General features: G+C 46.7%; 1 protein-coding gene and 1 long non-coding RNA gene across 2 annotated transcripts in view; one reads left to right on the top strand and one right to left on the bottom strand.

The window, feature by feature from the left end:
- Window positions 1-1,513: 1,513 nt before the first annotated feature.
- Window positions 1,514-14,827, top strand: part of WDR38 (WD repeat domain 38) — a 61,668-nt gene continuing 48,354 nt past the window's right edge. The window contains exon 1 of the mRNA XM_078640805.1: window positions 1,514-1,594. Within this exon, the coding sequence (XP_078496931.1) occupies window positions 1,526-1,594 (69 nt within the window). The 5' untranslated portion in view covers window positions 1,514-1,525. The remainder of the gene's footprint in view (window positions 1,595-14,827) is intronic.
- LOC144752994 (uncharacterized) lies at window positions 9,032-10,431 on the bottom strand. Its single transcript, XR_013594164.1, has 3 exons — window positions 10,352-10,431; window positions 9,958-10,035; window positions 9,032-9,381 (listed from the first exon to the last, which is right to left on the bottom strand). It is a non-coding gene; the product is annotated as an uncharacterized LOC144752994 (long non-coding RNA).

The following is a 14,827-nucleotide window of genomic DNA, read 5'->3' as shown; positions in this document are numbered from 1 at the left end:
CCTATGCACTCTGCACTCTCTATGCACTCTACACTCCCTATGCACTCTACACTCCCTATGCACTCTGCACTCCCTATGCACTCTGCACTCCCTATGCACTCTGCGCTCCCTATGCACTCTGCACTCCCTATGCACTCTGCACTCTGCACTCCCTATGCACTCTTCACTCCCTATGCACTCTGCACTCCCTATGCACTCTGCACTCCCTATGCACTCTGCACTCTGCACTCCCTATGTACTCTGCACTCCCTATTCACACACTACAAGCTTTGAGACCTGGCGGTGATATTGCGCTATATAAAAACCTATGCATCCAGAGTGGAAACGTAGAGCCTTAGCACCCCTAGACGGTGTGATCTGGTCGGCCCACCCACTCGCTGCACCCCTGCACACTATGCGGCCTCCAGATATATCTTGCATGTCTTTGGGTTGGATTGAGAGATTTCCAGATGTCCCGTCCACCCGCTATAGGGTCTATTAATGTCTATGCGCTCTGAATAGGATGGACAGGACATTCGCCACTTATTCGCTTATGCCCCACAGCTGCCAAACTCTAATTCCGGCCTTCTGTACCAGTGTACTCCTGTGACAATCTCTGACATTTCAAAGCTCTGTCGAGTATTGGCTCAACATACAATGGAAGAAGTCAACACCATCAGAAGCATAACTGGATGGATTATTTTAGTGGGAAGTCTGGAAATCCTTTTTAGGTCTCACCTAAGACAGCGCACGTGCTGCCCCTTGCATGACCTATTGCTCCCTTACAGGAGGCATAGAGGCTACCAATTGCTTACCATTAATTTGCTTCATTGTCAGTTTCATTTACTTGCTTGTTATTCATACGCTTAGGTCAGCTTCCTTCCTTTTCCTGTGCTTGTCCCCAGGCCCGGACTGGCCGTAGCTAGCACCGGGCAATCCCCCGGTGCGCCGCACGGGTGGGGGCCGTTTTTTGGGACTCTGGGGGGCTGTTTTTGTTACAGGGCCGTTTTTGCAGCAGAATTGTAAAAACGTCCCTGTAACAAAAACGGCAAAAAAACGGCCCTGGCAAAGAGCTCGGCGGTACCCGGCTTGAAAAATCGGGAGTCTCCTGCCTAAATCTGGTCTATTGGCAGGTATATAATCAATATTGCACGAGGAACGCCAGAGCAGGAAGCAATTAGGACATTTTTACTTTGATGAGAAATTAGGCCATGTGTTTGAGACGTCGACCTTGACAGGAGAAAAGGGTTGGTCGCAAAGTTTGAATGAGCCTGTTTCCAGCCGGGAGGGAGGGAGGCCTGGCCTGCGCCCGGGCACTGCAGGAAGGCCCAGCCGAGCCGAGGGCCCGTAACCAAGGGGACTGACTGCGGGCTGTGTGTGTACACTCGGCTGCAGGCCTCAGGCGGGGCGGGCGCTGCGGTCACCGCCGGCCGAGGGCGCTGGCACCGGGCAGTGCCGTGCGCTGCCAGTCTGGGTGCACCGAGCACCGGAGCGGGCGTGACACCGGGGCAGAGAGGCGCTCACCTCAGGGCGCTGCTCTAGCGCCATGTGGCGGAACGCAGCCGAGAGCTTCGGCGCTGTGCAAACCAAATATTTTGCGAGGCACAAAGGCGAGGTGAGTGCAAACTGCAAGCGTTCGTGTCATATATGTCAGGTGGATTTGTAGAGCGCGGCCTGTCACCGGGGTCGTGAGGGTATCCAGGCGCTTGATCTTCTAGGCTCATCCCAACTGCACCGAGTGGCGAAAACCCCAGGATTTATTTTTTTCTTTTATGTATAATTTTTATCTAGCGCACACTTTGCCGATTGACCAGTGGAGGGCCGCACAAAAATACAAATATTAAAGCGTGATGACGTCGATACAGATATAAATCAAGATTCAAATTGTATTGTCCATTAATGATTACTGCACGTATCACTCTTTTCGGTGCAATTGGGTGTACGTGACACGTACACCCAATTGCACCGAAAAGGGTGACAAAAAAGCGACTTAGAATTTAAAAAGGTTAATCTCATAACCTTCGAACACTGGCCAGTACAGTACAGCTGAAACCTATGACGCGCGCAGCGAGTGTGGGTTCATGAGGGGTGCCGGGAGGCGAGTGGGGCAGAGTCGGGAACACAGCATTCGGAAAGGAAAACATTCTCGACTCCCCGTCACCTGAGTCCTACCCCAATGGACGGCCGGTAAAATAGACTGTCAGTGTAATGCGCCTTTGGAAACAGTGACGCGCTTTATAGACAACACTTTCACATCAACAGAACCATCTCTGGCGCGAGCTGTGCGCGTGTTCAAAGGGTTTGGTGAAGGCAGCTTAAACAAAATAGAATGTGATGAGAAGTGAAGGTAGCAACTCAGTTTTAATTGTTATTAGGTAGCTTATTGTGCAGTTAGTTTTCATGCAAAAATAATGCCTTACATTAGGTATATTCCTAATTTGAAATACAGTTATTCACCCACAGTCATGCCATTAATAATTAGGCCTTTTCTGAGAAGTTATTGGTGAGAGAATGACTTTAAAGGAAAATAATAAAAAAACACTTAAGTTAACCGTTATTTGACTGAAAATTAAACAAGATGAGGCAGCACTCCGATTTTTTTTACTTTTGACATCCATAATTTCGAAATAGTTGACAATCAGGGGTGGTTTCTCCATTAGGGCTGAGGCGCTGCACCCTCTGAAATTCCTACACATAAAAACATATTAAATAGATCGATTTATTTAGAGATATGATTGTATCTCTAAATAAATCGATGTATAGTCTGGGCTGGGCTGTTTGTTTAGGCTGCCTGCCCCGCCTCACTCTGAGGCAAGAGGGAGTGTAATAAGTGTTTGGAGGTGGTGAAGTGACAGAGATGCGGGGAAGTTCATTCGGGGAAGAGTGAAAAGAGGGTGCTGAAGAGGAAAGAGAGGTGGTTGAAGATGTTCAAATGGACAAGATATGCAGCAAAAAGAGGACTCATATCTAACATAGATGAAGGTCAAAACTCCGTCCACAGGCCTCTATACTATTTAATTCGCAGACTCACAGTTTCAGAATTTAAACATTTCCAACGATAATTATTTATAACAAATTGTTGTCACTCATACAGCTAACACCCATTGAGAAGCCAATCGTACTGACGGTGTATGTCAGTTGTTGTGCCACTTATCTGGATACAATTACTTCTCAGAGGGAAACCAAAATACCGGTCAGGTGGCACTCTATGGGAATCACAAAAAGTATTTGACTTGTTCCTTTATAGAGAGCCGCCACTATTTTCATCCCACTTATTTGACATTTTCCTTTATAGAGAGCCGCCACTATTTTCATCCCACTTATTTGACATTTTCCTTTATAGAGAGCCGCCACTATTTTCATCCCACTTATTTGACATTTTCCTTTATAGAGAGCCGCCACTATTTTCATTCCACTTAAAGACCTCTCTGCACATATTTGTATATGACTAGTTGAAGCCAGCAGCTCTGGGTGCTTCTCGAAGTCTGGTTAGAGCAAATTTTTCCAAAGCTAATAGTGCGTGCAGTGCAAGACACTGGGCAAGCATACATTTAAAAGGGCTAAAGTTGTCATGCTGAACAATTTACACTTTACAGTAACTTGAACATATTAATACAGGAAGATATGGGGCAGTTTTTAATGTGTTTAATATTTCAAGACTATACATGCCCATTGTTTTATAAGCCTTGCTTTATCACTACATTCATTTGCTTTAAATTGCACCATTTGCCAATCTTTTTTTCATTTCTTTCTGGGAGAGGGACTAACCCTGGACCCCAGGTTTGTCTATTGAACTTGTTCAAATCGCCCGCTATATAAAAGTCATGCCCAACGTTTACGCCGCACCACTTTCAAACATCACAAGCCGCCACTGGCCTTCCCCAAGACTCACAGTTATCCAGACCAGCACAAGAGTCTTATTGGCTGCGCCTGGTTTTAGAACAGCATATTAGCCAGTTCAGGTAACGGTGAGCCAGGTGAATCGCAGGTCCTAAAATTGAAATAAGGGTAGAAGTAAAGGTGTGGAACATCTGATGCTCAAGGTAATGGGACCCAAGAGGGTAGCACCTGAGGCAAAGCACAATAATCAGGCATTGGAAATATCTTCTACAAAGCACGGATGCATTTGTAGTCACTTTCCGCTGATTTGAAGTCCCATTCACTAGAAAATCAACATAACAACCGCCCGCCATCCTATTGGGCAATGGGACCGCCCGCCATAAGGGGAGGGTCCCGTGGGGGCCATTAGGATGCGCCCACCACAGTGGCAGACGCATCCTGCATTCCTGTCATTGTGGGTAGCGGTGCACTCAGCACCGCCCGTCACAATGCCAGGAAGGCATGTCGTGCACTTCCATGCACAACATGGCAGGCACGGCGCACTGCCTGCCATGTTGTGCATGGAACTGCAGGGGGGTACCATAGGTACCCCCATGTGCACCCCCCACCCCCCCGGAGTCCCTGGGGGCCCGCAACAGGCCCCCGCAGTCAATTCCCGCATGCCTTTCCGTGACGGCAATGCCGCCACGGAAAGGTATGTTTCCGCACCCATGGTAATATGGCTGGCGGTGTCTAACAGACACCGCCACAATATTAACCCCTTCCACGCTGATGACGAGCTCAGCTCGTCATGAGGTACACCTCTCGTATGCTCATGACGAGCTGAGCTCGTCATGTAACGTGGTGTTTACAAAACTTCAGCGCACAGCGGGAAAACCGCTAGCGCGCATGCGGTTAAACACTTTTCCACCCGGTCGACAAGTTGACCGGGCAAAAAAGCGGCGGACGGGCTTTCCGTCCATCGCGGTCCCCCCGCCATGGTAATATGGCGGGGGGAAATGGGTGGCGGGCGGGGACGGGTCTCGGGCGGATCGCCACCACCATGTGGGCGGTGGCGATCCGCCCGAGATCCTAATGGGCCCCAAAGTGTGAATGTGTTGCCTTCCTGCATTTCTAGTAGTTTAAAAAAGTAACAAAACAGAAGACCAACAATGCGATGGAGAGAAAGGCGGGATAAAAATGAAATTTCTCTTTTTAGAAGAGCTAGTTTTCTAAGACTAATGTGGCATTTATATAGTGCTTTTGAAACAAACTTTTTGGACCATGGTCTTTTTTTAAAAATCTTTTTAGTTCATTGGTCTGTATTGAAAATGTTCCCATTCTGCAGGGTCACCCTAGATTTTCGCCTTCTTTTGTTGAACAGTTTTTTTAAATGCCTTAGAACTCTGTGTACTTTACCCATATGAACCAGAGTGCTAAAGTGCTTGTGCTATCCATTTTTAAACATGGTAAAATTGCCACACACCTAATTTGCACATTTAAGTATCTTATTAGTCCCTCGTATATGATACTATATGTACCTAGGGCCTGTAAATTAAAGGCTACAAGTAAGCTGCAGCACTCATTGTGGTACAAAAGGGGGTGTGATGGACGGAGCGGGAAGCACCGGTTACAGCGGAAATATCGCATCGCAGTGACAGTGCATCGCTGCTGTTACATCGTGCACGACATCACATCGCATGTCATCAGGACGCATGCAAGTGCATCGCGTTGCCATGTACATCGTTAACCATTACATCGGAAAAGAGACTGACTTTAGCCTTCTTTATTTAATTTGACTTGGTTATTTAAGAAGAGACTTTTGCCGAGAGTTGGTTTAGCCAATACATCGGGCATATTTGTAGAGTTGGTTTTGCCAATACATGTTTATTTACGTTTGTTTATTTAAGAACACACTTTTGACTTTTATTTAAGAACACACTTTTGACTTGGTTATTTAAGAAGAGACTTTTGCCGAGAGTTGGTTTTGCCAATACATCGGGCATATTTGTTTATTTACGTGATTGGTTTATTGAAACATGAACAGATATTTCTGTACCGGGCTTTTTTTTATTGAGACATTAACAGATATGCATTACGGCATTCTTTACATTAAGTGGCTTTTTTATTTTGGAGACTTTTGAGAGATATGGAAATGCCGTAATTTTAAACAGTAGGAGCCACATATGATATTGCAATGTGTAACTGCAACACCATGTGGCAATTACAGCGTCAATAAAGACAACAACATGTGGTCTGACGGATCGGTTGCCAGACTTTGGTGCTGTCAGACAAGGTTCGAGCCTCCACTCATAGCAAGATGGCAAGCAGATATGATATATGATATATGCATCATATTTATTCATGCATCATATTTCATAAACATATGATTCAGGCATCATATTTAATAAACATCTGATGGGTGGATGCATCATATTTAATAAACATCTGATGGGTGGATGCATCATATTTTATAAACATCTGATGGCTGGATGGATGGGCGGGTGGGTTGGATGGGTCCTGGTGGATTTATGGATGGATGGGTGGGTGGGTCAAACACAAAAGCTGGGTGGATGGGTGATGGGTGGGTGGGTGTGATGGATGGCATGGGTGGATGAATGTGGGTGGGATGGGTGGATGGGTGATGGTGGACTAATGGATGGGTGGGTGGATGGATGTGGGTGGGATGGGATGGATGTGGTGGGGTGGGATGGGTGGATGGGTGATGGGGGATTAATGGATGGATGGGTGGGTGGGATGGGATGGGTGGATGGATGTGGGTGGGATGGGATGGATGGATGTCGTGGGGTGGGTTGGGTGGATGGGTGATGGTGGATTAATGGATGGATGGCTGGTTGGGTGGTGGCTGGGTGGGTGGGTGGGTGGGATGGATGGGATGGATGTGGGTGGGTGGGATGGGTGGATGGGTGATGGGTGGGTGGGTGTGATGGATGGCATGGGTGGATGGATGTGGGTGGGTAGGATGGGTGGATTGGTGATGGGTGGGTGTGATGGATGGCATGGGTGGGTGGATGTGGGTGGGTGGGATGGGTGGATGGGTGATTAATGGATGGATGGGTGGGTGGGATGGGATGGGTGGATGGATGTGGGTGGGATGGGATGGATGGATGTCGTGGGGTGGGTTGGGTGGATGGGTGATGGTGGATTAATGGATGGATGGCTGGTTGGGTGGTGGCTGGGTGGGTGGGTGGGTGGGATGGATGGGATGGATGTGGGTGGGTGGGATGGGTGGATGGGTGGGTGGGTGTGATGGATGGCATGGGTGGATGGATGTGGGTGGGTGGGTGTGATGGGTGGGTGGATGTGGGTGGGTGGGATGGGTGGATGGGTGATGGGTGGGTGGGTGTGATGGATGGCATGGGTGGGTGGATGTGGGTGGGATGGGTGGATGGTTGATTAATGGATGGATGGGTGGGTGGGATGGGATGGGTGGATGGATGTGGGTGGGATGGGATGGATGGATGTCGTGGGGTGGGGTGGGTTGGGTGGATGGGTGATGGTGGATTAATGGATGGATGGCTGGTTGGGTGGTGGCTGGGTGGGTGGGTGGATGGGATGGATGTGGGTGGGTGGGATGGGTGGATGGGTGATGGGTGGGTGGGTGTGATGGATGGCATGGGTGGATGGATGTGGGTGGGTGGGATGGGTGGATGGGTGATGGGTGGGTGGGTGTGATGGATGGCATGGGTGGGTGGATGTGGGTGGGTGGGATGGGTGGATGGATGGCATACTGCAAGCATACCCGCTAAATAATTACGCCAATGTGTCATGCAAGGTGATCTGTAATGTCACATACAAAAATACACAAGAATCAAGTTTGTACATTTTTATTTGTCAAACACAAAAGCAACGTTTGTACATATTTAATAGTCAAACACAATAAACATTTTATTTGGTAAACACAATAAACACGTTGTACATTTTGATTTGGTAAACACAATAAATAAGTTTGTACATTTTTATTTGGTTTACATTGCATCGATACAATTTACTTCCAAACTTCCTAGGTATGCAATAGCCCCAAAATGAATTAAATAATAGTACATATCCATGGGAAAATGTAAACACGATAGGGGGTAGAATTTACAGACAGGGTTATCGGGCACAACAGTAATGATTCAGAGGATGGAATACAACACATATATTTTTTACCCAAAGGAATTAAGTACATGTGCGATGGAAGACAGGTAGTCAGAAGGCACAGACAAGGGGAAAAGTTTTAATACTGCCAAAAGTCGGACAGACATTTCCTTTGAACGGGGGCAAACACGCGGATGCAGATTAGCTGCTAAACACTGTGACATTCGCATTTCCTGGAAACTTTGCTCCTTTTTTAAAATTTCAAGAAAAGAGTAGAAATTAGGGTGCGGTTTCCCAATACTTTTGTTTAAAGAGTTGTGCCAACCCTCAAGGGAATTGTTTGTCTTTGCTCCTCCCTCTAAGCAGGTTGAGTAGCAGTTCCACCAGTCCACAAGAAAACGTGGTTTCCTCCGGCAACCCGACCTGCTTAGATGCCCAATCCATGTGTCTTCAAAATAATTTAATAAGGGTGCCAATTTGTCCTCGTTTACCATAAAATATTCTGACTGTGTAGTAGTCATCTACACTATCAGGAGGAACAAAGCAAAGACCAGCTAGTTTTTTCAGCTCAAACTGCAGTTTACTATCAGACACATAATCCTCAATAAGGGATGTTTTTTGAATTTTGCGCCAAATAGCCTGGTGAAAGTGAAAATAACATCCTTGTATTTGGGTATCAATGTACACTTTCTTTACAACATTTATCATGGGTAATTCAAAGTCCATGATTACTTTTCTCGGACTTTTGTTTGGGATTTTAGATTTTACAACTGACAAAAACTCAGTATACGTTGAGGATTGTTTGTCTGGTAATAAACTGTAGACTAAAGGAACTACAATGTCGTTGACGTACCCGTGAATGGTGTAGATTTGAGTGAAAGGGGTGGGCGTGCTTTTAAAGGTCCCATCAAGCATCCACACATCACTGTTCTCCAAGCGGTTAAGATTACGGGGGGTGCTGAATATTAAAATGCGCTTATGACAATTTTCATTGTCATACAGAAGAAACTGTTCCTTAGAAACGGTGACAGAGAGTTCAGCAGGAATTTCAATATCCCCAAAAGTTTGTGGTGCCACACTTTTTGGATGATTCGCAAGTTTCTTACGTTGGATCATTCGACATAAGCTGGGGATGGCAGGCATACTACTAGCCACATGTTCAGTAATATGTTGTGAAACCTCCCTTAAAATTGCACCACAAGGGTCATTGGAGTTGCCTGCAAGCATTTTCATCTCGTTTATCGATTCTCTAACTTCAATAGCAGTTGCAGAGGCCGAGTGGTTATGCTCTGTGCTTCTTAAAACAGACTCACCCAGAGTAACCGCTCGTCCTCTGCAATGCCTTGAGTAATATTGCACACACTTCCAATGACCCCGTGGCTCAGAATTTCTCTCCTTGCAATATATATAACCGCTGTGTTTGAGGAGGCGATTTCCTCTGCTTGACGTGATATATTGCGCCATCTTTGGATCAGACATTTGCTGTAACAAAAAAATTTAAATGCTTTTTTAACAGGAAGATAACAGAAAATGTATTTTGAAAATAGTAACAAAGACATTTTCGGTAGTAAACAAACAAACACATTCCTCTTAAAATGCATAAGAAAGACACAATTTCCCTAATGGCGGACACAAAATGCATAGAGCACTGCATACACCCCTGCACCCGCGCCAGTAAACCTCCATCCCAATCGTCCCCAGAAGGATGAAAGGCCCGCGTGAAAAAAAAAAAACATAACCTCCCCAAGATTAGTTACTAAAGTTTAAGCGATTGCCATTATAAATTACAATAGCTTTTATTTAAAAAAACATTATTTTATTATAAAAAACGTGAATTTGTAACATCAATGCGTGTAAGTGACGTCAATCACAAACATGTTGCATTTACAAGGCTATAGGTGTCACATTGCACAGAAATACAAGTATTAAGATTGTTAAGGACAAAGCTATTAATGTCACAATATAAAAAAAAACATAAATAACAATTTTGTCATGTCCCGTTGAAATAAAGCCAACTTGCCTAATGCTGGACCTATTGCATTGCAAATTCATGTTTACCTTTTGTGCTAATCTGCTGCACTTAGCGTCGAAACCTTAAATCTTTGCTGGACTTGCACCTCCGTGACCTTTAAAAATCTGTAACAGGAAGTAAGACAGAAAGGTTAGCGGTGGCATTACGGTTTCCCTGGCATTACTACTTTGTTCTTTCAACTACACTATTTGCATTTGCAAGTCTTTAAAGGTTTTCTATGTTATAAGTACTGTACTACAAAACTAGTACGAAACATAGCAATTTTTTTCTGTACATAAAAAAAAAATTGTTTGCGGTGCCATTATTACGCGCCTAATAGACCAAACAGCAAAGACATTCAATTCCATGGTACTATGCAGCACATACCTCCCAGACACTAGTTTGTGTCGTAAGAGTAAATGGGACATTTCATTAATATACCTGTATCGTTGTTTTACGCTTTGGATGGCCTTCTTCTCAGTGTTTGGATAACCACACAAAGCCTCACGGTGGCGACGGGCTATTTTAAGAGGCAAAATAGAGATTAGTCTAACGTTGGGTATATCAAGCCAAGCCAGCACCAATTTATGCAATCACAAAACCCATCCACCAACCCATCCATCCAACAAACCATCCAACCACCAACACATCCACCTGCCATGGTACTATGCGACACTTTGCTTCAAGTGCATATGGGACATTTGCAAGTGTATTCGATTCTATCTTTTATGTAACGCGTGTAATCCAACGCAAAGTCCTTATGTTTTGCTGCTTGCAAACGCCCGCGAGGACGTTGCGGCCGATAAACTGCAAGTTATGAAGAGAAGATGCGCTCCGTGTCTATGATCAAAGCGGTCTACAAAAACTGCATGTATGCTGTAAGGCAAATTACCTTTGTATTCTGCTGCCTGTTGGTGTTCCAAGATATTTGAAGCACTAAATTAGTGCTGTGTGATGCAGGCAACGACGTGTCGACCACCTGATTTGTGATGATCTAAGAGAAATATGCCAGAAAAAAATATACAATATAAACAGCTGAAAGTGAGACATTTATTTAAGCATCAAAGCAAAACGATGTGCTTTCCTTGGCTTATAAAGCGGAGGGCAGAATGAATCAAATCTGACCCAGATGGAAAGGTTTGCATATACATAAATCGATAATTACATAACAAAGGCCACTGTAAGGCAAATTACCTTTGGTTTCTGCTGCCTGTTGGTGTTCCAAGATATTTGAAGCACACAATTAGTGCCATGTGATGCAGGCAACAACGTGACCTCTTGTCCAAGATAGCCTTAACAAAATAAATTTATTGGTTTTAGATATTTACTAGCGAATAAAATACATACAGATTTTATAGTGACATTTTCGTCCTTCATTTTCTTTGAAGATTCTAATCAGTGGCGTCACTAGGGTTGGTGTCACCCGGTGCGGGTAACCCATGGTGTCACCCCCTCACAACTTACCGGATGGACCATCCCTCCCTCTGCCTGCACCATCTCCCCTCCGCCTGCACCATCCCTCCCTCTGCTTGCACCATCTCCCCTCCGCCTGCACCATCCCTCCCTATGCTTGCACCATCTCCCCTCCGCCTGCACCATCCCTCCCTCTGCCTGCACCATCTCCCCTCCGCCTGCACCATCCCTCCCTCTGCTTGCACCATCTCCCCTCCGCCTGCACCATCCCTCCCTCTGCCTGCACCATCTCCCCTCCGCCTGCACCATCCCTCCCTCTGCCTACATGCAGTTTTTGTAGACCGCTTTGATCATAGACACGGAGCGCATCTTCTCTGCGCACTCACTCACACCCCATACACCCATGCATCCATCCATCCATCCATCATGCATCCATCCACCCATCCATCATGCATCCATCCACCCACTGCATCCCCGTCCGCCATCCAGTCACCCACCCATCCATGCATCCACCCATACACCCATCCATGCACCCATCTATCCATGCACCCATCTATCCATGCATCATGCATACATCCATCCACGCATCCATCCACCCATCCATCATGCATCCATCCACCCACTGCATCCCCATCCGCCATCCAGTCACCCACCCATCCATGCATCCACCCATACACCCATCCATGCACCCATCTATCCATGCATCATGCATACATCCATCCACGCATCCATCCACCCATCCATCATGCATCCATCCACCCACTGCATCCCCATCGCCATCCAGTCACCCACCCATCCATGCATCCACCCATACACCCATCCATGCACCCATCTATCCATGCATCATGCATACATCCATCCACGCATCCATCCACCCATCCATCATGCATCCATCTACCCATCCATCATGCATCCATCCACCCACTGCATCCCCATCCGCCATCCAGTCACCCACCCATCCATGCATCCACCCATACACCCATCCATGCACCCATCTATCCATGCATCATGCATACATCCATCCACGCATCCATCCACCCATCCATCATGCATCCATCCACCCATCCATCATGCATCCATCCACCCACTGCATCCCCCTCCGACCACCTTTTCTGTATATAGAGATAACTGTAATCACTAGTATATGCAGTAGACCTTTGTACTCTACCATTCCTATGTGACTCTTGCAGTATATCCATTCATATCCCTTCCCTATGTACATCGCAATATAACGATAATCTACAGTCTCTTCTTTGTGTGACTACATCTAGTACATTTGCAATGTTTTCATATTTGTATCTTTTATCTAACGCATGTAATCCTAAGTCCTTAGGTTTTGCAACATGTTCTTATGTAAAGCGCTCTGACACCTTCGGGCAAAGTTCGCGCTATATTAAATCGCAATCAATAAAACTTTACAAACTAAATCCACCCATCCATTTGGGCATAGGCTTCCGTTGTAGGGCTCTAGCAGACAAAGCAGGGACCATTTACAAAGTCGAGGCAGGGTCGGGGTAGTTTAGGGATGTAGGGGATAATTTCTAGGGTGCAGGGCAGGGGACATTTTTAGGCCCCCAGGGAGGGTAGGGAGCAGAGTTAGAGTAGTTCACGGGGGTAGGGAACAGTTTCTTAGGGTTATGGGCAGGGAGGCTGGGGGACTTTTTGGAGCATGGACTTATTTTAAAGGGCTCAGGGCAGGGGAGGAGGGATAGTTTGCTGACCAGAGGGCATAACGATTGAAACTGAGGGCAAAAGGCCACAAAAAACGAGGCAGACAGAGGACACCAAAAACGAGGGGAACAGAGAGCAGAAGGACACGAAAAAGAGGGGGAAGAGCGGACAGAAGGGCACGAGAAACGAGTGAAAGGCACAAAAAATCAAGGGGCTAACGATTTAAACAGAGGGCAGAAGACCACCCAAAACGAGGGAAACAGAGGGTGCAACGATTTCAACTGAGGGCAAAAGGCCACAAAAAGCGAGGCAGACAGAGGACACCAAAAACGAGGGGAACAGAGAGCAGAACGATACGAAAAAGAGGGGGAAGAGAGGACAGAAGGGCACGAGAAACGAGTGAAAGGCACAAAAAATCAAGGGGCTAACGATTTAAACAGAGGGCAGAAGACCACCCAAAACGAGGGAAACAGAGGGTGCAACGATTTCAACTGAGGGCAAAAGGCCACAAAAAGCGAGGCAGACAGAGGACACCAAAAACGAGGGGAACAGAGAGCAGAACGACACGAAAAAGAGGGGGAAGAGAGGACAGAAGGGCACGAGAAACGAGTCAAAGGCACAAAAAATAAAGGGGCTAACGATTTCAACAGAGGGCAGAAGACTTACTTATTCCAAACTATGTCGACAGGGTCACAGGCACAAATGGCTGGTGACGCGGTGGGCAATACTATATATACCCCCACCCCCCCCACAAACCCATTGGCCGAAGATTTTTTTTAAGTGTAGGGTAGCACATCGCGTTGTCATGTCGCGCGATGTTAAATCGGCAATGTGACACGCGATCCAATGAAATTGCCGCATTTGCGGCGCAAATGCTTGCGAGGAAATAATGGCCGGTGTAACGGCCGATGCGATGTAGTGGCCGCGATGTAAAGTGCCGCGATGCGATTGCGCGCGATGGTTCGTCATACAACCGGACGGAGCATCCCCTTTGGTATCGCAGCACTCATTGTGTCACCCTCTAAAGTAGCATTTAAAAGCATGTTTCAGGCCTGCCACTGCAGTGTGTACTGAAGTTTAAAACTGTCATTTCAGCCTTTTGCCAGGCCTAAGCCTTTCTTTTTAAAAATTAAATGTCACCTCTATTGCAAGCACTAAAATCTCATATGACAGTGTGCATGGTATTTAAAAAGAAGGACATGTATACATAATGATTTACATGTCCTGTCATGCTAAAAAAAACTCCAAGGTCGTTTATCACTATGGTAAGGAACATCTGATGCTCAATAGAACCATACTGGTTACCTTATTATATTTAATACGTGCTAAGGGGGTTATTAGGATGGCGGGCAGACTTTAGTCTGCCCGCCACCCTAGCGGCAACGGGACCGCCCGCCTGCCATGCGGGGTCCCGCCACCCTAATTATGATGCGACTGCCACCTCGGCAGTCGCATCTGGCGATTTAACATTGCGGCGGTTGATTTTGGCTGCAGCACCCGCTACAATGTGAAATGGCCATGTTGGGCATTTCACTGCACAACGTGGCAGGCACCGCGCGCCTGCCACCTTGTGCATGGAAATGGAGGGGGGTACCCCCCCCAGTGCACAGCTGACTCACCCCCCGGGGCCCTCCATCCCCCCCCCCCAAAACCTCTGCCTGCCTTTTTGCAGCGGGTAAGCTGCTAAAAGACAGGCGGAGAGGCCTATTGTAATCACTACGGTATTGCCTGCAAGGCACCGCCGCAATGATTGCCTGGTTCAGGGTTCCGAAAGGCGGGCGGAAAAGGACCACCTTGAGGAACTGTGGCGGTCGGTCTTTCCGACCATAGCGG

Source organism: Lissotriton helveticus, chromosome 5_1, assembly GCF_964261635.1.
Source record: "Lissotriton helveticus chromosome 5_1, aLisHel1.1, whole genome shotgun sequence".
In the NCBI taxonomy this organism is placed as follows: Eukaryota; Metazoa; Chordata; class Amphibia; order Caudata; family Salamandridae; genus Lissotriton; species Lissotriton helveticus.
Note: the sequence above shows the minus strand (reverse complement) of the source record. Positions and strands in the feature narration are given on the sequence as shown.